Source organism: Mauremys mutica, chromosome 1, assembly GCF_020497125.1.
Source record: "Mauremys mutica isolate MM-2020 ecotype Southern chromosome 1, ASM2049712v1, whole genome shotgun sequence".
Lineage (NCBI taxonomy): Eukaryota > Metazoa > Chordata > Testudines > Geoemydidae > Mauremys > Mauremys mutica.
Genome location: NC_059072.1, coordinates 195,263,709 through 195,285,497, shown reverse-complemented (window position 1 = coordinate 195,285,497; position 21,789 = coordinate 195,263,709). Strand labels below are relative to the sequence as shown.

At 46.2% G+C, this 21,789-nt stretch overlaps 1 protein-coding gene across 1 annotated transcript in view; it reads left to right on the top strand.

Moving 5' to 3' along the window:
* The first annotated feature begins 393 nt into the window (after nucleotides 1-393).
* CYYR1 (cysteine and tyrosine rich 1) overlaps nucleotides 394-21,789 on the top strand; it is a 101,626-nt gene continuing 80,230 nt past the window's right edge. Inside the window, exons 1-2 of the mRNA XM_045011780.1 lie at nucleotides 394-508; nucleotides 4,017-4,119. Of these exons, the coding sequence (XP_044867715.1) occupies nucleotides 442-508; nucleotides 4,017-4,119 (170 nt within the window). The 5' untranslated portion in view covers nucleotides 394-441. The remainder of the gene's footprint in view (nucleotides 509-4,016; nucleotides 4,120-21,789) is intronic.

Sequence of the window (21,789 nt, the reverse complement as noted above, 5' to 3'; positions counted from 1 at the left end):
CGTGTCAGGGCCGTGACTTCGCAGGGCGCTTTGCGAAGCTCGGCTCCACCGGGGGTGGGTGGGTGTGTGTGTGTGTGTGTGTGAGTGAGTGAGTGAGTGACCGGCCCCCACAGCAACACGTCGGGCGCGGACGGGCCGGGGGCAGACACGCTGCCTCTGTGCACACGTCAGTGCCACCCACCGAGCTGAAACGTGAGCCCCGGAGAGGCAGCAGCGAGACGAAGGGGGCGGGCGAGTCCCGGGCAGCGGCAGCAGCGCTCCAGGGCAGGGCAGCGCCCAGCTGATGGGCGGGCGGGCGAGCGAGAGGCGGCAGCTCAGCCCCCCGCCCGGGTGCGCCCTTTGCTTTCCCGCGGGGCCGGGCGCTGTGCCCCGCCCCTGCCCCCGCCGCGGCGGAGGAGCCGCGGCCCCCTCCCGCGGTCCGGCCGCTGCCCGCTTGCATGGATGGACGCGCCGTGCCGCGGCCGCGGAGACCCGCTCCCCAAGCTGGTGCTGCTCTTTGTCTTCGCAGGTCAGTGGGGAGGGCGCGGGGCGGTTCGGAGATGGCCCGGGGGCAGGCCGGGGCTGCGCGGCGGACATCCTGCCGCGGCTGCCCTGCTCTGCCCCGGCTGCCTGCCGCCCACGTGCCGCGGCTGCCCTGGCCCCGGGCAGGAGGGTGCCGAGGCGGGGGCCACCGGGGGAGTCACGGCGCCTGGGGCGCGTCAGCGGGATTCCCCCCTTGGACGCTGGCTCCGGCCCCTGAGCGGTGCAGCGCGCAGGGCTGGCTGGCTGGCTGCCTCAGGCGCAGGCCGGCGTCCCGCCGACCGGGGCTCGGACCAGCCCTTCTCACAAGAAGAAGAGAGAGGCTCGGCGAACGCGCTGCAGGGACTGGGGAACCGCTTAACCCAGGCTCGGGAAGCTTTGCTGTCTCCCCAGGCTGAGCGGTTTTCAGTGGGTTACCTGCGGAGGAAAACCCTCTGTACTCCACAGCAGGTGCTCGGATTTGGTTTAAAATTGCCGATAATCAGAGTAAATAAAGTAGGGGCACAGTTCTCCTAGCTCCTGAGAACAATGACATTTGTCTTTACTATGTTGATTTTTAAATGGATCACAATCGCATGTAATTATCTTTCAAACTAATTTAACTAAACCAAATTAATAAAAAGAAGTTTCCAAACATCCTCCACTATGCAACATGCTCCTGTTGTAGTAATTTAGGACCCTGTCCTGTGCCTACTTAAATCAGGGCAGCAGAAGTAGGTTTCTACTGCTGATAGTCACACTCCAGCAGAGCAATTCAATATTTTACTTTCTCTGCCTAGTTCTGCTCTTACTGAAATGAATGGTAAAGCTCCTACTGACTTTAATGGGAGCAAGGTCAGTCACTGGACTAAAAGTTTGAGTTTCAATTAAGCACTTCTAATATCCATTCCCCAGGCTCTGCCTGCCTAAGTGGGCAATGCGATTATTCCCTTTATTCTGTTTCTCTCTCATTTTATTACAGTAGATAATTAATGACCTATTTGTAGTGTAGACTAAAGTGTATGTGCATTTAACCTTTTAATATTAATTGTAATTAAATAAAACCTGGAACCTCAGCAAATTGGTGTCTGTGTTCAGTCCAAATTCAAACCAGGTGTAAGCATCTGTAGTTCCATGGTTGTATCTATATGAGTCTCTCTTTTGCAGTCCTTTGACAGTTGCGCTACCACAAATGGAAGCACATTGGTAGTGCTAATGCGGACAGGTGACAGCATTTTTACCACTGTCCCATGTAAATTTACACAGAGGAGGTGATGTACATGACATGGTTTTAAAAAACAAAACAAGAAAACCAGTCCCATGTCTGCCATTACCATACAGCAGAAGTGGGCAACCTGCAGCCCATCAGGGTAATCCGCTGGCGGGCTACCAGACAGTTTGTTTACATTTGCATGGCTGCCCGCAGCTCCTAGTGGCCGCGGTTTGCCATTCCTGGCCAATGGGAGCTGCGGGAAGCGGCAGCCAGAATGTCCCACCACTGCCGTACAGGGAGGAGGCGCTGCAATGGTGGGAGACTTTTAAAAGAAAAAAAAGGCTATACAAATCCCATGTTTACAATGGAGTAGCTGCCACTTACAGTCGGTCTGAATTTAGCCCAAGGGGACTAATTTACCTCATATTGCCCTCATTAGAAAAGCACTGAGGCCTCAAATCAGGAAAGAATCCCTATTCAAGACAGCACTCTTTGGGATTTAAGGACATGGATAAAGTTAAGCATATGCTTAAGTGCTTTCCAGACTCAGTAACTTTAAAATTGACAGTACAATAATCAGTCAGAAGCTACCAAGATTCTGTGGTTTGTACACTTAACAATTAAGCATAGCACTATTCTTTCACATAAGAGTATCTTGTATGTTGGCTGATAACTTTTGCCACTTTTGGAGATGTTTCATTATTGTTGATAATTTAAATTGATTTGTTTCATTTGTGGTGTTTGATCAAATAATTGATAATCTACATTCTTTGAATGAGAAGCATGTGTACAGAACATTTCTCTGGGATTCTCTCAAAAAGGTAATCATGCCCGTTTTAAGTCTCTCTAATGCTACCAAAAATTAGCTAGCTTGCTCACTCACTCCCCCTAAATGAGCACTGCAAGATTTTTAAATCTCTCCTTATGGGCTAGGTGACCCAGCACCAGTAAAACCAGGAGGCGGTGATTGCTGTAGCCATGTAGATGAACATTGTATGATTCTTCCACTTTCTTTGCTATGTTGATTATTATGAGGAAGCAAGGCTCTGAAGCATATGGGGCCTGACCTTACTGGCCTGAGAAGCCCCACTGAAAACTAATGCAGAAATGTTCACAAGGGCTTAATTTGTAGTTGCAAAGGGGCAAAAGTCTCCAAATTAAACCCTCAACTGCACTTATGGAAACCTATTTTCTTCCAATTAAGCCCTCAATGGGGCTGCATCTGTTTAACTAAGGAATTAATTTGGCTTGTTAAATCTTTATTATTGGGGTTAATGACCTACAAGATGGAAAGACCCCAAGCAGACTCTCAGAGCCCAGGTTGGGTTTATGACAGTTAGAAAAACATCTTGATATGTAAACTTAACAAAATTGCACTGGAAATCAGTGAGCTGCAGTAAACAGGCAATAACAGGTTTACCGAGCTACTTTTTCAGAGGAGAACCTGAACTTTGAGTTGTGGCTTTTACTTAGGAGGAACTGGTTTGTTTCGTTAAAAACAACAACAAAACCACTGCTAGTGAAAAACTTTTCTCTTTCTTCAGTATATGGATATTCATTCTTCATTTGCTAACCTTTGATTTTATTTCTTTTTACAGTTTGATTATTCTGTCATTCTCAGAAAATCACGCATTAAAAGACTGGGAGGGGTGGGGGCAAAAGTGGTTGTATCCATCTAGCTAGGAGTGCCCCTGGCACAAAGGTGTGCTACACTACCCTGCTTGCAGCCCCTAATACAGAGAATGAATTGGAGACAGGGTTAGTGGGGGGAAGAGTCAAAGTGCACTGTGCTTCAGTTGTTCTTAGCTAGCAGATGGTGCCTTGAGGACCATTGCCAGCTGGCCCAGCTCAAAGCAGCCCCCAGGCTGCTCTAGCTTACACCTAGGGCTGGGGATTAGACCGGGAATCAAGGACCTATAATCAACTCCCACACATCCTCACTCTCTGCTTGTCCCAGCATACAACTCGGTGAACCAGAATCTGTCCCTAGATATTTCTTTGTATTTATTATTAAAATGTAAAAAGATAATCTGTACTGTTGGAAATTTGAAATTCTTTTTTAAAAAACAGAGAGAGCCCACATAGCCAAACTGCAAAATACAGATATACAGTGACACCTGAAGATGTACTCTTCAAGCCAGTTGGAATTCTGGTGGAGTTCGGATTACAGAGTCAGATCAAACCTCAAGTGAAGTCCTATCAGTGACTGATTCAATGCAAAAAGCTGCTAAAAATGCATCTTCTTTAAAGCTGTGCTATATAGTTTTTTTACTATTGAGACTGCATTGTTATTTTTATTCTGCAGAAGATTGTCTTGCACAGTGTGACAATGACTGCAAAGCTTATTGCTGTGATGGGACTACCCCCTACTGCTGCTCGTATTATGCCTATATTGGGAATGTCCTTTCGTAAGTATTGTCACTTTCTTGAGAAAATTGATGCCCCGGATTTATGGCTTGCTGTAAAGTTAGATGACTGAAAACTGTTTGGCAATAAACATTTCAAGATTGTTTCCTGCTAATAACATCATAAATATTTCCTGAATAAAATCCCTTAATGGTCCCATGAAATCCAAGTGTTGTATACTTTTAAAGTATGTATGCATGTCAATAGATTTGGCTAGATCATCATCTTGTGTAAATTAACATAAATTCTTTGTGATCATTGGAGCTACACTGATTTATTCAAGATGAGAACAGGCCAGAACAAAGGCATTAGATAAGTGGGCTAGATTATTGTAAATTTGATCTTCCTGTTTTGTTTTTTTTTGAGCATATGTCATTTGTGCTTTTGAAAAATTGTGTTTTGTCTTTAGTTAGAATTCATTGTAAACATTTCAGATTAGGGTCTGCTGGTCCTTTCACGTTCTAGTGTGTGTTGCACATTGTAAGGCCTTGCACATTGTAGTATGTGTGAAAACAATGGCTGCTGATGGAGGGGAAACAAGGATATTCCCATACCAAAAGAAATGCAAGGGTTAAATTCTCCATTCAACATGCATGTATAGAAACAGATCCCAATCCTGTAATTAAATCCACTAATGCAGATCTTTGTCTCAAAGTGCAGCCCTGTTTGAAATCAGTAAGGTTTCTTGTAGGTGTACAAATCTGCACTAACAAGTCTAATTGTAGGTTCAGTTTCTAAACGTAGTGATAGCCAGTAAGTGTTCCACATGTGCATCAGAACAAAGCAAACGTTAAAACATACAATGGTATTCTGTGATAAATTGTACTGCAAATTGTGTTTAGCAATTGCATCAATAGTTTCTATTCAACTTTCAGAATGCAAACTGACAATTATTTGTTACATATTCTTGATCAAAACCAAAGTAGCAAAGTCATGCCTTTAAAACAGCGTTTCCCAAACTTGGGACCCCACTTGTGCAGGGGAAGCCCCTGGCTGGCCGGGCCGGTTTGTTTACCTGCCGCGTCCGCAGGTTCGGCTGATCACAGCTCCCACCGGCTCTAGGCCAATGGGAGCTGCTGGAAGCAGCAGCCAGTAGTCCCTTGGCCCACGCCGCTTCCAGCAGCTCCCATTGGCCTGGAGCAGCGAACCACAGCCGGTGGGAGCTGCAATCAGCTGAACCTGCGGATGCGGCAGGTAAACAAAGCAAAGAGTCCTGTGGCACCTTATAGACTAACAGACGTTTTGCAGCATGAGCTTTCGTGGGTGAATAGCCACTTCGTCGGATGCAAGTAGTGGAAATTTCCAGGGGCAGGTATATATATGCAAGCAAGAAGCAAGCTAGAGACAACGAGGTTAATTCAATCAGGGAGGATGAGTCCCTAGCAGTTGAGGTGTGAAAACCAAGGGAGGAGAAACTGGTTCTGTAGTTGGCAAGCCATTCACAGTCTTTGTTTAATCCTGAGCTGATGGTGTCAAATTTGCAGATGAACTGGAGCTCAGCAGTTTCTCTTTGAAGTCTGGTCCTGAAGTCTTTTTGCTGCAGGATGGCCACCTTAAGATCTGCTATTGTGTGGCCAGGGAGGTTGAAGTGTTCTCCTACAGGTTTTTGTATATTGCCATTCCTAATATCTGATTTGTGTCCATTTATCCTTTTCCGTAGAGACTGTCCAGTTTGGCCGATGTACATAGCAGAGGGGCATTGCTGGCATATGATGGCATATATTACATTGTTGGACGTGCAGGTGAATGAACCGGTGATGGTGTGGCTGATCTGGTTAGGTCCTTTGATGGTGTCGCTGGTGTAGATATGTGGGCAGAGTTGGCATCGAGGTTTGTTGCATGGATTGGTTCCTGAGTTAGAGTTACTATGGTGCAGTGTGCAGTTACTGGTGAGAATATGCTTCAAGTTGGCAGGTTGTCTGTGGGCGAAGACTGGCCTGCCACCCAAGGCCTGTGAAAGTGTGGGATCATTGTCCAGGATGGGTTGTAGATCCCTGATGATGCATTGGAGGGGTTTTAGCTGGGGACTGTATGTGATGGCCAGTGGAGTCCTGTTGGTTTCTTTCTTGGGTTTGTCTTGCAGTAGGAGGCTTCTGGGTACACGTCTGGCTCTGTTGATCTGTTTCCTTATTTCCTCGTGCGGGTACTGTAGTTTTGAGAATGCTTGGTGGAGATTTTGTAGGTGTTGGTCTCTGTCTGAGGGGTTAGAGCAGATGCGGTTGTACCTCAGTGCTTGGCTGTAGACAATGGATCTTGTGGTGTGCCCAGGATGGAAGCTGGAGGCATGAAGGTAGGCATAGCGGTCGGTAGGTTTTCGGTATAGGGTGGTGGTAATGTGACCATCGCTTATTTGCACCGTGGTGTCTAGGAAGTGGACCTCCCGTGTAGATTGGTCCAGGCTGAGGTTGATGGTGGGGTGGAAGCTGTTGAAATCGTGGTGGAATTTTTCCAGAGTCTCCTTCCCATGGGTCCAGATGATGAAGATGTCATCAATGTAGCGTAGGAAGAGAAGGGGCGTGAGTGGACGGGAGCTGAGGAAGCATTGTTCCAGGTCGGCCATAAAAATATTGGCATATTGTGGGGCCATGCGGGTGCTCATAGCGGTGCCACTGATCTGGAGATATATATTGTCATCAAATTTGAAATAGTTGTGTGTGAGGAGAAAGGTAAACAAAGCAGCCCGGCCCGCCAGGGGCTTTCCCTCCACAAGTGGCATCCCAAGTTTGGAAAACACTGCTTTAAAAAAATAAAAAAAGATTTCTTCTGTTTTGGTCCTGGAACATTGGGAGTATATCAATGTTCCATTTAGCATACTTCATCATGGTTTGAAGGAGCAGACATATTGATGATATCTTAATTTATACAAGGCCTTTGGACCAAATTAGAAACTTTTTAGACAAAAGTAAATAACCTAACAATACAGTGTCAGAATCTAGCATTCCTCTGGAAATAGGAGAGCACGTATTCAAGATTTCCTGGTATTGTCTGAGAATTAAAATAGGTTCTTGCTTCCACCCAGGGGATAAAATGTTCCAATTTAATTTTCTTTTCTATGTAATGAAAACTCATTGTAAGGATGTGTCCTCATTTGTTAACACAGAGAGAGGGGGTGGTTGTTTCTGAGATCCCTATCCCAGCATGTATGTCTTGCATAGAGTGGCGGGAATGTTAGCAAGGGCTATCATACCTCAGAGACAACCTTGTCATTGTTGAGTGGGCCCAAAAAACAATTTAATCTACTGCCCCACAACCTAACCAATTCTGTCCTTCCTGATAACAGTGCTCAGCACAGGGATTTGGGGAGGGTCAACAAAATGATTCCTTAGCATCCTGCAAGATTAAACTGATGCATTTTATATAAAGGGCAGGGATAGGAAGAAGTCTTCAGGTCACAGTGCCTTCAGCTGCAGGAGAATAGAGACGACCTGCTTTTCTTGGTGTTTATGCATCATTTCCAACATATGTAATACACAATTTTGCAGCGGACAGTTATCTGAGACCTGGGAGTTGCTGGGCTAGTGGAGGGTTTTGTGTGCGTTTGGATGAATTTTACCGCTTGATAGAACATTGCAAACACTAATCGTCACAGCATTTCTGTGAAGGAGGCATGTGCATTATTCCAATTTTTACAAATGCTAAGATACCAGTGCTGATGAGACGAGTATAAATGCCAACAGAGAAGGAGAGTTTAAGCTAGAAAGATGAAGCGACTTGACTGAGCCCAAACAGGGAACTAGTTAGTGTCACAGCCAGGGTTAGAATGGTGAAGATTCTACAGTTCATTACACCAGTCAGTCTCTTAATTTATTGAGCTGCCCCTCTTTGTAGCCAGAGGCCATGCTGTGTGCTTAACAGTGGAGCTGTCTCAGTTGCAAGGTACTGTCTGGGGGAGATTGCATTAGTAAATTCTATGCCATCACTAGCAACTTAAGTAGCACCCAGCCTCAGACGCACCCACAGCTCTCAGTGGGTCTGACATCTTCCCAGAGCTGGGTGAATAATGGGGCAAAATATTGAATAACTTAGTTACAAAATGGTGTGAAATAAGCCAAATAATTTTTTGATGACTGTCATTTGACCAGACCTAGGTCCTCCAAAAAACCGAGGGATTTGAGGGTGTGGGTTTGTGTCCCCATAGACCAGTCATGGGTAATGAATTCCTTGGGTATTTAGGAAAGTCACTGGCAAAGGTTCAACCCTAGTGATGAGTTTATATTCTCAGGGATATTTTCACAAAAGAAAGAGGTGGAAATGTCTACTTAAAAAGTAGACAAGAAAATGAAAGCTGAGATTGTCACCAATGTTCAAGGCTTCAGAATTAGTGAGAAGGGGCACTGCAGGCTTTACAAACCTAAAAGCCAACTCGGCATTGCTGTCCGTCCAGGCTCCTTTGTTTGTAGGGGCAGTTTAAGGGATACATTTTGTTGCAAAGTTTATGAAGTCCTTTGGTAAACATTTTCAGACTGATTATTTTGAGTCCTGCTTGGACTGAAAAATACAGCCTGTCACTCCAGTGACACCAAAAACCAAATGGAAGGCAGGGCAAATAAAAACCTTAGAACTCTGTGATTTCATTAAAGGTAGTCAGCTGAGATTTGCAAAAGAAGAGGCTGAACGAATCCAAAAGAAATGCTGAGAAAGTAGTAGTCTGATGACTATTGAATTGACAGGTGAACTTCAGGGGAAAATACTTTTGTTACAATCTGGGGACTGTGGTTTGTGGCAGGAAGGAAGGAAGGAAGAGGGACAGAAAGAATGGAAGGAAAAAAGGCAGACAACGTGTTCAATATAAAATTTGTGTGCATACTCCAAGCTGCAGAACTGGAAAAAAGAAGAATATGTAATGGCAGAAAGTATGGCATATGCAGTAAGATACGTGATATCAAGCAAAGGGTACTTCTGACTGGAAACAGTATGTAAATGAGGAAGGTGCCTGACTGAGTTCAACGAGGGTCATGACGAACCGGGATTTTGTTCATTTCAGATATCAGTGACCTGGAATAAGAAATGTTCATTAAGTTGATTCATGGTTTTGTGTGGACAGTTGATATGAAGGAAAAGTGTAGGAACATTCAGAATGTCTTGGATAAACTAGGAGTTTGGGCAGAGACTGGGTTTATGTACTTCACAGTAAATATAAAATAATGAAATTCAGAATTCATGATAAATTCTAAAATGCTAAGCAACAGTTGTCTAAGACAGTGGTTCCCAAACTTGTTCTGCCACTTGTGCAGGGTAAGCCCCCTGGCGGGCCAGGCCGGTTAGTTTACCTGCCACGTCCACAGGTTCGGACGATCGCGGCTCCCAGTGACCATGGTTCGCCGTTCCAGGCCAATGGGGGCTGCTGGAAGTGGTGGCCAGTACATCTCTCGGCCACGCCGCTTCCAGCAGCTCCCATTGGCCGGGAGCAGCAAACCGCAGCCAGTGGGAGCCGCGATTGGCCGAGCCTGCAGACGCAGCAGGTAAACAAACCGGCCCGGCCCTCCAGGGGCTTTCCCTGCACAAGCGGCGGAACAAGTTTGGGAACCACTGGTCTAAGAGATACATTTGCATCTGTTTTGTAAAAATTTTTACAATCTGCTTGAAATACACTGATTAAAAGAGGTTTAATTTTAATATTCGGGTAGTTCACATGTCTAGAAGCACATTTGATTATAAAATGTCAATTTTCTGGCAATTACAGTTTTGTGCTTGTCATTTCAGAAGCATAAGGGCCCGTTTATTGCAAGCCCAAAGGACTGATTTATAAACTTTCCATCTGAGTTTAATTCTGGTTTCCAATAGGAGGATTCCTCTGTGGGAGTGGACGTGGTGGGGTTTGAATCATGAGTGAAGAGGGTAGAGTCTGAAGACCCTTGTGTGGAGTGTTGGGCGTTAGTATAAAGATACGTGGGAAAGGTCAATTCAATGGACTAGAAGTAGTTTTATGTGCTATCATGACAGAGAGAATGAGTATCAAATTCAGCCTTCCACTCCTCAGGCCTCGATCATCTGAAAGCCCTTCAGATATATATTGGGTGCTACTCTAATGCAAATAATCTTTCTCAAACCATGTGACCTGCAAAAGCTGCATTCTTGAGAGACAACAGGCTATTTCCATCTGTTCCTATTAATTTAGAGCCCTATTGAGGGCCAAGACTAAATATTCTTCCTAAATTTCTTTTCCTTTCTTTTCTTTTCTTTTCTTTCTTTCTTCTCCCACACCATCAGGTGCATAAGTCAGTTTTCGACTTGTGTTGGTCTGTTCTGGCTTCTGAGTGTCATGTTGATGGATTTAGTTCCTTTCTCTGTTCTATGTAACTTTTCTCTAGATCACCCTATCTTTCACTTTGCAGAGGGTGTCCATGTTATCACTTGATGTGGAAGTAGTGTTAGGTGTCATCCTTAAAGTGTGCCCTAAATATGAGCATAGTCTTTGCCTTGTCATATGATGCTTTAAGTTGGTGTGTTCTACTTAGAATTTCTGATACTATAATGAACTTTTTCCAATGGACTCTGAAAATTGTCCACAGGCATGTATTTTGGAGTACATTGATCATCTGATCAATGGCTGTTACATGTTTCCATGACTCTGCTCCATGAACAAGGACCAACATGATGCTGGTGTTAAAAATTCGTATTTTTGTATCAGTGCTGAGCATTCTACTTTTCCAAATCTTCTAAAATTTATGAAAAGCGCTTGCTATTTTTATATTCATTGCTTGGCATCTAGCCTGGTGTCACCATCATGGCACATCTCACTCCCTAGATACATGAAGTGACTTACTTATTCTTGTGTTTCTCCATTTACTTTCATGGTTGATTTTTGGAACATTGATAGCCATATATTTTGTCTTTCCCTTGTTGATAAACAAACCGACTTGTTTTGCTATTTCTACCAAAAACAGGGTCTTTTCTTCCATTAAGCGAGGCGTTGAACTGAGCAAAACATTGTCATCAGCAAAAACAAAGTCATTCAATTTTCAAATGACAAAATTCAATGTACTTTGTCATTTGTCCATAAAATACCTCAGTTGCCTTCTGCAGCTACTTTCCTCATGATGCCGTCAAAGACCAGTGCAAACAGCCGTGGGGCATAATACACCCTTGCCTTACTCTAGTTGTCTCTGCAGACCTTTATGTGATGTTATCACCATCTCTGTGCAGTTAGCATTCTCATATATGCCTTTGATTATTTTTGTTACTATTCCATAGTGAGCCATAATGTTCCAGAGGCTGTCTCTGTGTACACTGACAAAAGCCTTAATAGCCTTAAAGCCTAAATGTTTCTCCTAAATTGCAGTATACTAGATCAGTGGTTCAGGAGCTAAATTAGCAGTCAACATTACCCCAAAAGAGCCGCAGTAGTGTGAATTCATTGTTTCATTTACTATTTTTATACATACATATATATTATTCTCACAGCAAAATGACTGCCCCCAAGTATTATTTTATCAACTACAATTAGTTAATAACATAGTGAAAGCATCCTGATTGGTTAATAACTTAGATTGGTTGTTAATCACACCGTGTTTTAATTTCATGTGCTGCAAAGAGCAGCAGAAGACACATTAAAGAGCTGCTTGTGAGCCTCAGTCTGAGTATCATTGTGCTAGATTAGGCTGTGTAGTCCTAACCTAAGAGGAACTGCAGTGAAACAATCTAATAATATCACTCCTATCTTTGAGCCTGTGGCAGGGTGGACCCTGCTCCGGCCCTGAGGGCTTTGTAATGCTGCCTGACAGGGCTTGAGAGGGGTTAAAAGTGGCCCTGACAGAGCTGGGCTGAGTGGGAAAGTGGCTGCAGCTGGGGCCACGCCCCAAACTGAAGCCCTGGGGATTATAAGAGGCAGGAAAGCCAGAGCCCAGCGACAGTCTCTCTCTGGCTTCAGAGAGGGATGGGCCTGGCGGCTTAGGGCTTGAGGCCAGATACCTGAGGGTGAAGCAGGGCTGGGAACAGGCCGAGGAGCTGGGGAAGCTCCAGCCTGGAAAGCCCCAGGCTGCGGCCTAGCAAAGGGCCTATAGGTACTGTGGGTTGCAGAGGGCAGCCCAGGGGTAGGACGAAGCAGCAGGTCCAAACCCCCTTTGCCTGTGATGAGTGGGCTGATACTGCAGTCTGCCCCAGGGAGTGGGGCTAGACCATGACTGTCAGTAGCCCCTACTGAGGCAAGGCGGGGATAGTAGCGGGGTTCCCCTGGGAGGGGGAGACCCAATTGTAGATAGCGGGCACCGGGTCCAGGGAGGGACGCCGGGGCCAGAGAACAGGCGGGTCACCGGCCTGCCGGGGGCGCTCCAGGGCCGGACCGAGGGACACTCCGGGACCGACCAGCAGGAGGCGCGGCAGGGGTGAGTACCACCCGGTTTACAGTGGTACCTGACCAGGGACCGTTAGAACCGCCCCTGATACAAAGGGCCAGGGCAAGAACTGTGGGACAGTTGCCCAGAGGACGACGGCCTAGATAAGCATGGAGACAGAGACTCTTATTAAACTCCTGGCCAAAGGCCAGCGGCAGCAGCAGGAGCAGCTCATGGAGCAGCTGGGGGTCCTCCAGCAGCAGTGGCTGCAGACCATGGAGGCCCAGTATCGGGAACAACAGTCCGATTGGCTCCAGCAATTCGCCATCCTGTGGCCGAGCCCCGGTGGCATCGCGCCAGGGGGGGCGGCTTCACCCGCACCCCCTGCGCCGCCTGTGCGGCTAACCAAGATGGGGCCCGAGGACGACCCCGAAGCGTACCTCGTGACATTCGAACGGGTGGCGGCCGTCGCCGGGTGGCCATCGGACCAGTGGGCAACCATCCTCGCCCCCTATTTGACGGGGCCTGCTCAGAGGGCTTACCGGGACCTCCCCGATGATGACGCCCGGGTTTACGCTCGGCTGAAGGCAGCCATCTTGGACAGTTTTGAGGTCACCCCGGAGACCTTCCGACAACGGTTCCGGGGAAAGTTTTACCCTCCGGGCGCCCGGCCCCGGGCGGTGGCCCACGAGTTAAGGGAAGCAGCGAGTCGGTTGCTACAGCCGGAGCGTAGATCCTCCGCGGACATCACGGAGCAGCTCGTCCTCGAGCAGTTCGTACATATCCTCCCAACTCCTGGGAGGGCGTGGGTATTGCGGCACCGCCCGAAAACGCTAAACGTGGCTATTAGCCTTATGGAGGACTTTCTAGAGGCCGAGGCCCCTATAGGACCGGCCGCCCGGGCCCCGAGTCCGGGACCAGGCACTCAGGGGCTGGCTGCGCCCAAAAGGCGGACGGAACGGCCCAGGGCACATGGACCTCAACAGGGGCCAGGCACTTTGGGCTGGAGGCCAGTGCCGGGGCCTAAAGACTGTTTCGCCTGTGGGCGACGGGGGCATTTCAGGAGGGAGTGTCCCTACCAGACTCGAGTGCCCCCTGTGACGTTAACAGGGGGCCTCCGAACTTGTTGGGCGTGTGGGGAGCGGGGACACATAAAGAGACTGTGCCCTCATAAGGCTCCCAGACCCCGGGCCAAAGCCCACAAAACAGGGGCTGAGGCAGGGGAGGGGCAGCGAGCATGCTTCCTCTCCCATACTCCGCCCCCTATCAAGGGGCAAGGGCCCCGGGGAAAAAGGGGGGACGTGCCGGGAGGGCCTCGCATTGAGCGGGGGACGCAGACAACGGCCAGGGGGGCCGACATGGGGACCCAAACACGGGGGGAGGCCCGCAGAGAACTGGAGAGGTCTACCGTCCGGTCCCAGAACCTGAAGGAAGTAGACAGGCTTCTCCGGGAAATCGAGGGCCTGCGGAGAGAACGAGACTCCCTGCGGGTCCAGCTACGAAGGAGCCTGGGCCGGTAGAGCACCCTGCCCCCCCCCCGGTGGAGGGGTTCTTGAGGGGGAGGGTGTGTAGCAGGGTGGACCCTGCTCCGGCCCTGAGGGCTTTGTAATGCTGCCTGACAGGGCTTGAGAGGGGTTAAAAGTGGCCCTGACAGAGCTGGGCTGAGTGGGAAAGTGGCTGCAGCTGGGGCCACGCCCCAAACTGAAGCCCTGGGGATTATAAGAGGCAGGAAAGCCAGAGCCCAGCGACAGTCTCTCTCTGGCTTCAGAGAGGGATGGGCCTGGCGGCTTAGGGCTTGAGGCCAGATACCTGAGGGTGAAGCAGGGCTGGGAACAGGCCGAGGAGCTGGGGAAGCTCCAGCCTGGAAAGCCCCAGGCTGCGGCCTAGCAAAGGGCCTATAGGTACTGTGGGTTGCAGAGGGCAGCCCAGGGGTAGGACGAAGCAGCAGGTCCAAACCCCCTTTGCCTGTGATGAGTGGGCTGATACTGCAGTCTGCCCCAGGGAGTGGGGCTAGACCATGACTGTCAGTAGCCACTACTGAGGCAAGGCGGGGATAGTAGCGGGGTTCCCCTGGGAGGGGGAGACCCAATTGTAGATAGCGGGCACCGGGTCCAGGGAGGGACGCCGGGGCCAGAGAACAGGCGGGTCACCGGCCTGCCGGGGGCGCTCCAGGGCCGGACCGAGGGACACTCCGGGACCGACCAGCAGGAGGCGCGGCAGGGGTGAGTACCACCCGGTTTACAGAGCCATTTAATATCAAGCGTATTGTGACTGACCAGAAATAGAAAGATTCTTGTTAACAATGTGGCTCCTACCTTATACTTTGTACTAATTCCTAAGACTCATTAACATAAGATGAAATTCTGAAAGAGGGCTACACAATCACCTTTTAGCTCTCATTTGCTGCTTCTTGTGACTGCTTATGTATACCATGCGAAATATCTAATTCAAATGGACAGTAGGAGAATAAAATCACAGTCAAAAATGAAAATTTGTGGCTTTCATTCTTTACAGTTTTATAACAACAATAAAACCATGTGTTTCTGACACAAGAAGCAGTATTTCACATCCTTACACATTTTTTTGGAGACATCATCTTATTGACTAAAATTTAATCTTTGACAATGCATATTTCCAGGAATAAAATAAAATGTCAGCTTTGCAATAATGTTTTCAAAATTGCTATATGGCAGGTGTACTGTTAATGCTGTTGCACTTAACTACAATATGTTTCAAGTAATATATTGGATATTGACTTCTGTGGAAGGAGAATGAGGCCTTTGGCAATTAACATCTATATCCGGCAGCCACAGAGTTTCATTATCTTCCAATATAGTTTATTTCATGTTAAGACTACCAGAGGGACAATTTTTTTTATTCACAAAAAATGTCAGTTAGCCATATAAATCATGTGAGCTTTTATCAGTGGTCTTTGTTTTAGATTATTTTGGTTTAGCAATTTATAAAGTAGTTTTAATTTATTTTTGCTAGACTGCTTCTTTCTGTCAGGGAGGTTATTCTACCTTTTTTCTGCCTCTTTTCTACCTCCTACAGAGGCCCAGAATCTGCTCTATAAAATAGACATGGGACTTTGGTGGTAGGGTTGCCAGTTTTGGTTTGACATAATCTTGGAGGTTTCTTCATATGACATAATCTTTAATTCCTGGAGACTCCAAGACAATCCTGGAGGTTTGGCAACCCTAACTGGGACACCTATGTATAGGGCCCTACCAAATTTACAGCCATGAAAAACACATCGTGGGCCGTGAAATCTGTTTTTTTTGTGTGTTTTTACCCTATACTATACAGATTTTATGGGGGAGACCAGTGTTTCTCAAATTGGGGGTCCTGACCCAAAAGGGAGTTGTGGAGGGTCGCAAAGTTATTTTAGGGGGGTTGTGGAATGGCCACACTTCTGTGCTGCCTTCAGAGCTGGGCAGCCAGAGAGTGGCTGCTGTTGGCCAGGTGCCCAGCTCTGAAGGCAGCGCCTCACCAGCAGCAGTGCAGAAGAAAGGGTGACAATACCATACCATGCCATACTTACTTCTGCGCTGCTGCTGGCGGTGACTGCCATCAGAGCTGGGATCCCGGCAGGGGTGCTGGAACAGTTTGTATAGTGGGGGTGCGGAAAGCCATTGAACCAAACTGTAAACCCTGTATATGATAGCAACCACTTCAAGACAGAGGGTGCTGCAGCACCCCCCGCCCCCGCACCACTAGTTCCAGCACCTATGGATCCCAGCCAGCAGCCGCCACTCTCCAGCTGCCCAGCTCTGAAGGCAGCGCCGCCGCCAGCAGCAGCACATAAGTCAGGATAACAGTACTGCAACCCCCCCCTCCCGCACGTGCACACACACGCAGTAACCTTGTGACCCCCCCCACACACACACACACAAAACTCCTTTTTGGGTCAGGACTCCTACAATTACAACACTGTGAAATTTCAGATTTAAATAGCTGGAATCATGACATTTATTATTTTTAAAATCCTATGTCCGTGAAATTGACCAAAATGGACTGTGAATTTGGTAGGGAAAAATTGTGAGTGAGAGATTATTGTTCTCAGTTTAGGGGTTCTCTTCTAGGTTTGTGTTATAGGTGACCCCTTAAGATTGTGTTTGATATTCTGGTGTGTCTAGGAAAGTAGCATTCATGTACTCCTATATGTAATTTGAACTCTACTTCACAGTCAGTAAATGAATGTATCAATGAAATCATCTTATACTCTATAAAACAAAACTAAATTTTGTCCTCTTTGCCTTCCCAAGAACTATTGTCACAACAAATCTACTTATCCTCCCAAATTACTTTAGCAATAGTTAATGACAGTCTCATTAAAGAATGAGCCCTTTCTCTTTGTAATGAATATGAGCCACAAGGTGGCTTTTAAGCGGCAACCTACATTGTAGGGGTATACAGGGTCTGTGTTGCAGCAGGAGCCCTAGGAGGAATTCTTTCTGGCTCAGGCAAAAATTCACTTGGGCCCTAAGGCAGGGTACATTACAATGGCAGCTCTGCCATCTTTTCAACAGATACAAGATATACTTCCCTCAGCAATGGACCATGTCCACAGACTGGTTTGGAAGGGTTGTGAGGAAGGAGAAGCAGCTTTGTTTGGAAGCTGGAAATACATTTTTCTATAAGTCTTTCATTGTACTTTAAGGTGAAGCAAGGTTTAAATCTAAAGAATCTACGCCTCAGATGAGGCCTTTCACTTAGGCTTTATTTCATTCAGATAATTTGATATACATTTCAGTTGTTGATATTTCATAATAAGATGTTGTTGTTCTTGCCCAGGAATTTGCTACACCTACAAAAACACAGGACACATGCATTAGGAAAACAAATCAGCAGATTTATTACACTGTTACCTAAATAGTCTTTTGCAAGAAATGATTAACAGTTACAACTAACAGCCTACTGGTAACTGCCAGTAGGACAGTCATAGTTGTTGCTGTGTTTATCACCTTATTATTTTTAAATTTAGGCATAAAATTTGGCCTGTTTCAAGGGAATCAAACCCTAGATTGAGAGAGCCAGGTCCTCAGCTGGTATAAATCAATGTTCATGTCAGTGGAGTTTTGCTAATATGCACCAGCTGAAGATCTGGCCCAGTATGAGAGGGATCACCAAACTGCTTTCAAAAACAAGCAAAGGAAATAGTTTGGAATACCCTTCTCTCAAGTGGTCTAGAGACAGCAGAAAGTCTTGCTGGCTTCTGGCCTGCGAAAATGTCTAGGCACACCCTGACTAAACAACTATGATAATTGTTTTCAAATCTGAGGGGTGCTTTTCTGCTTAGTAATGACCACATTATCATGGTTTTGGCATTATGTGATCAACCAAAACTGTCCCATTCCTAGGGATGCAAGCACAGTTTTTGTTCCATAAGACTCCATCACTGACTGAAGTTGCAAGTTTTGCAGGATGCTACTCTCTGAGCTAATTTTGAACTCTTCTGAAACTGGACATCAATCCTTTCCCTCTGTTACAGCCAGGTTTTTGCCAGTCCTGTCTCTTCCCCCCGCCCTATATTTGCTGTAATTGCAGTGGTTTTGCTTTTTCTCTCTGGGAAAACCTGCAAATTGTTTTGCCTCAAATCTCTATCTCATCTATCTAATCTATTGGTAAACTTTGAATGCACGCATTCAGGTATCTAAGTGGCCTGGCAGTTTCATAAATTTCATAGAATATCGGGGTCGAAAGGGACCTCAGGAGGTCATCTAGTCCAACCCCCTGCTCAAAGCAGGACCAATCCCCAGACAGATTTTTTTCTGTCTGGGGATTGGTCCTGCTTTGAGCAGGGGGTGGACTAGATGACCTCGTGAGGTCCCTTCCAACCCCGATATTCTATGAAATCTATGAAACTGCCAGCTGCATTGTTTTCCAGAACTTCCTTGACAATAGGTTTAATTCTTTCAGTTTGGCCTCTTAAATTATTAAAATTATAATGTTCAGTCTTCCTGCAATATGACTAATTTTAATTGGCACCTGGGGTTATTCCCCTTTTCCCCCCAGGATCTGCTGTGGCAGCCTCTGTCGCAATTTAAGGTTAACTGCACGCTTGACCCCTCCTTCTGGTCCTCCTCTTAAGGTTTTAGGCTCCCATCAATCACTCCTCTCAGGCAGATACACTCATCTCTCTCCCCACAGACGGGTGCTTACCTATGATATCTGTAGCCAACCAGTCTGCCTAGTCATACAATATCAGGGTTAAAAGGGACCTCAGGAGGTCATCTAGTCCAACCCCTTGCTCAAAGCAGAACCAATCCCCAAATAGATTTTTGCCCCAAATCCTTAAATGGCCCCCTCAAGGATTGAACTCACAACCCTGGATTTAGCAGGCCAATGCTCAAACCACTGAGCTATCTGTGCATTGCTCTTCCCTTGCTTGCCCCCTCCCCCCAAGGGCTATGAACAGTGTGTTGCCTGCAGTTACAAGTCACCATACAACTCTTTCTACTCAAGCACATTTATTCTTAAGAGAAAAGCATTACAGAGAAAACATATTAAAAACAATAAACAAATGTAAACATACACTAAATGTACAAGGAGTCACCCATCAGTCTTTCGAGGCCCTGGAAAACCTTTCTGCAAGGATTAGGGCCCACGATGGACAGAAGGTCCTGTCCTGTCTGTCTGCTGGGTCACAAAGAAGGCTTTGAGCCAGTGTAAATCCAGCCTTTTTATATCAAAAGCTCTTTCTTTATCTGTTAGTCTCTGGACAACCCAGCTTGAACCATTATAGGTAAGTCTCCCCATCTCTCTCTGGATTTGTTTACAACCTAGGTGATTCACCTTAATCACTCCACACTTTTTTTGTTTCCTGGAGCAGCTGTGGTAACCCTCCAGTCGCATACCATCTCTAGCCCACAATGATACATACGCTTATAATATGGTCTCCAAAGATATTGCAATATCTGTCAGTCTTTTCCTACAGCAGCTCATGCAAATACACACAGGGGCAGGCAAGGTTCCCCCAGTAAAGGGTGTGGTGATAACCATGACTCCTCTGCTCTGACTGCTGCATAGGTGCACATTCTAGTTGATCAAATAGCAACTGCAGTAGCGACATCTTTGGCCGTGGGAATGTTCAATCAGCAACCTGACATAGACCCATCGTCCACCATAGAAGCTGGGCTGGGAACAGCAAAGGTGCTTTCAAAGTGTATACTCTGTTTCATCTGCTCTGCAGACACTTCACTGTCCCCAAAAGTCTACTGCTGCCTCTCTAACATGGTGGGCCTCGTTCTCTCAACAGCCCTTTGCCCTGGAGCTATGTCCTCCCAGGAGGAGTCACTTCTGAAGGGGTAATTGTAGAATTACTTCTTTCTATTCTGTCCCCAAATGCCTTACAGTGAGATTTAAGGAGCTCAATCTCTTTAGTTTATTAAAAAGAAGATTGAGAGGTGACTGGATTACAGTATTTAAGTACCTTTGTGGGGAGAAAATACCAGGAACTAAAGAGCTTTTTAATCTATTGGAGAAATTCATAACAAGAATCAATATCTGGAAGCTGAAGACAGAGAAATTCAAATACGAAATAAGCAGAAATTTTTAACAGGAAGGCTGATTAACCACTGGAGCTAACTACCAAGGAAAGTTAGCCAAACACAGGGTATTGGTCTCAATACAGGGGTAACTGGGAGAAAAGTAATGGCATGTGATATGCAGGAGGTCAGACACTAGGCCCTGGTCTACACTACGAGTTTAGGTCGAATTTAGCAGTGTTAGATCAATTTAACCCTGCACAACAAAGCCATTTTTGTTGACTTAAAGGGCTCTTAAAATCGATTTCTGTACTCCTTCCCAACAAGGGGATTAGCACTGAAATAGTCCCTGCTGGGTCAAATTTGGGGTAGTGTGGATGTAATTCGATTGTATTGGCCTCCGGGAGCTATCCCAGAGTGCTCCATTGTGACCACTCTGGACAGCACTCTCAACTCAGATGCACTGGCCAGGTAGACAGGAAAAGCCTCGTGAACTTTTGAATTTCATTTCTTGTTTGGCCAGCGTGGTGAGCTGATCAGCACAGGTGACCATGGTTGCTTCCGGTCTTAAACTATCATAATGAATCTGGGAGCTGGTCACCCCAAACTGCTACAGGCCAGGGTCTGATGAGTTGGGCATTGTCAAGTCAACTGCTGGAGTGGTGGTGATGGATGGTTACAAGTCAGTTATTACTGTGGTACATCCTTGGGTAGTGAAGATTGTTGATGACCCTGAAATAATAGCAGGCTTTTAGCAACTGGACTTCCCAAGTTGTGCGTACATGTCCACTATTGTCTGCACTCCCTGTGGGCATATGACTTACACCCCTGCTCTTGCAAAAAGTAGAATTTTAGTGACCGTAAATGATCAAAACTATGCCTTTATGTCTCATTATACATAACTGAACCTCCTCAATATCACTAATCTGCCTCTTAATATCATGCTGCCACATTAGTTCATTACTGGCTAAAAGAAAAAAAATGCCACCTATTAAATCACCAGTACTCTGCTACAGAAGCAGGAGTCTGACTTTTCCTTGGGGGTCTTGAATGACTAGTACACAACATGACTGACCAGGCCAAACTTGTGAGATTATTACCAGTATGTTAGGGTTCAGAGGCCCTGATCTCTCTACTAGTTACATGAATTAAACATAGTCCCCGCAATGAAGGGTTAACAATCTATGAAAACAAGCAGCATGTGAAGAAGAGGGAAACAATCAAATATAAAGAATCTTTATATACATACATGTACGTGTGTGTGTGTGTGTGTGTATACACATACGTGGGTGTGGGTGTGTGGGTGTGTATATAGATATATATATATCTATATACGTGTGTGTGTGTGCAATGCAATTAATATATTACATTTATAAAAATCTACGTTAACAGAGTGTTAGCATTGCAAATGCACCCACTCAGAAGTTAGGAAGTGCCAGATTTCGTTTGCTTGTGCAGCCTTAATTCAGCCCCCTTGTGTGTATGCATTATGATACATTCTTTAATTACATTATTATCTTCTCTGTGTGCAAAGAGTTTTTTGACTATATTATTTCTGCATATCTACTACAGCAGATTTTTCAGTATGTGAAGGCATGTGCATCTTCATATGAGATTTAAATGGAGCTGTAAATGGATATTACATATAATACTCCAACAGAGAGCCTTGGGTTTTCCTGTGGATATGGATTACAAAATATCTAAGTCACTTCTACAAATGTGGATCAAGGTGGCAGTGGCCAGTAATCACCACCATATGTATTGCCTGCTGTTGATGTTGCTGTATCAGTTGGTTTATATGAGATATGTTGATTGTCTTATTTCAGCTTGTAGCAGGATGGACTCTGCTCCGGTGTTTTTAAGGGGTTAGAAAGTGGCCTGACAGGGCTGAGCTGATTAGGAAAGTGGC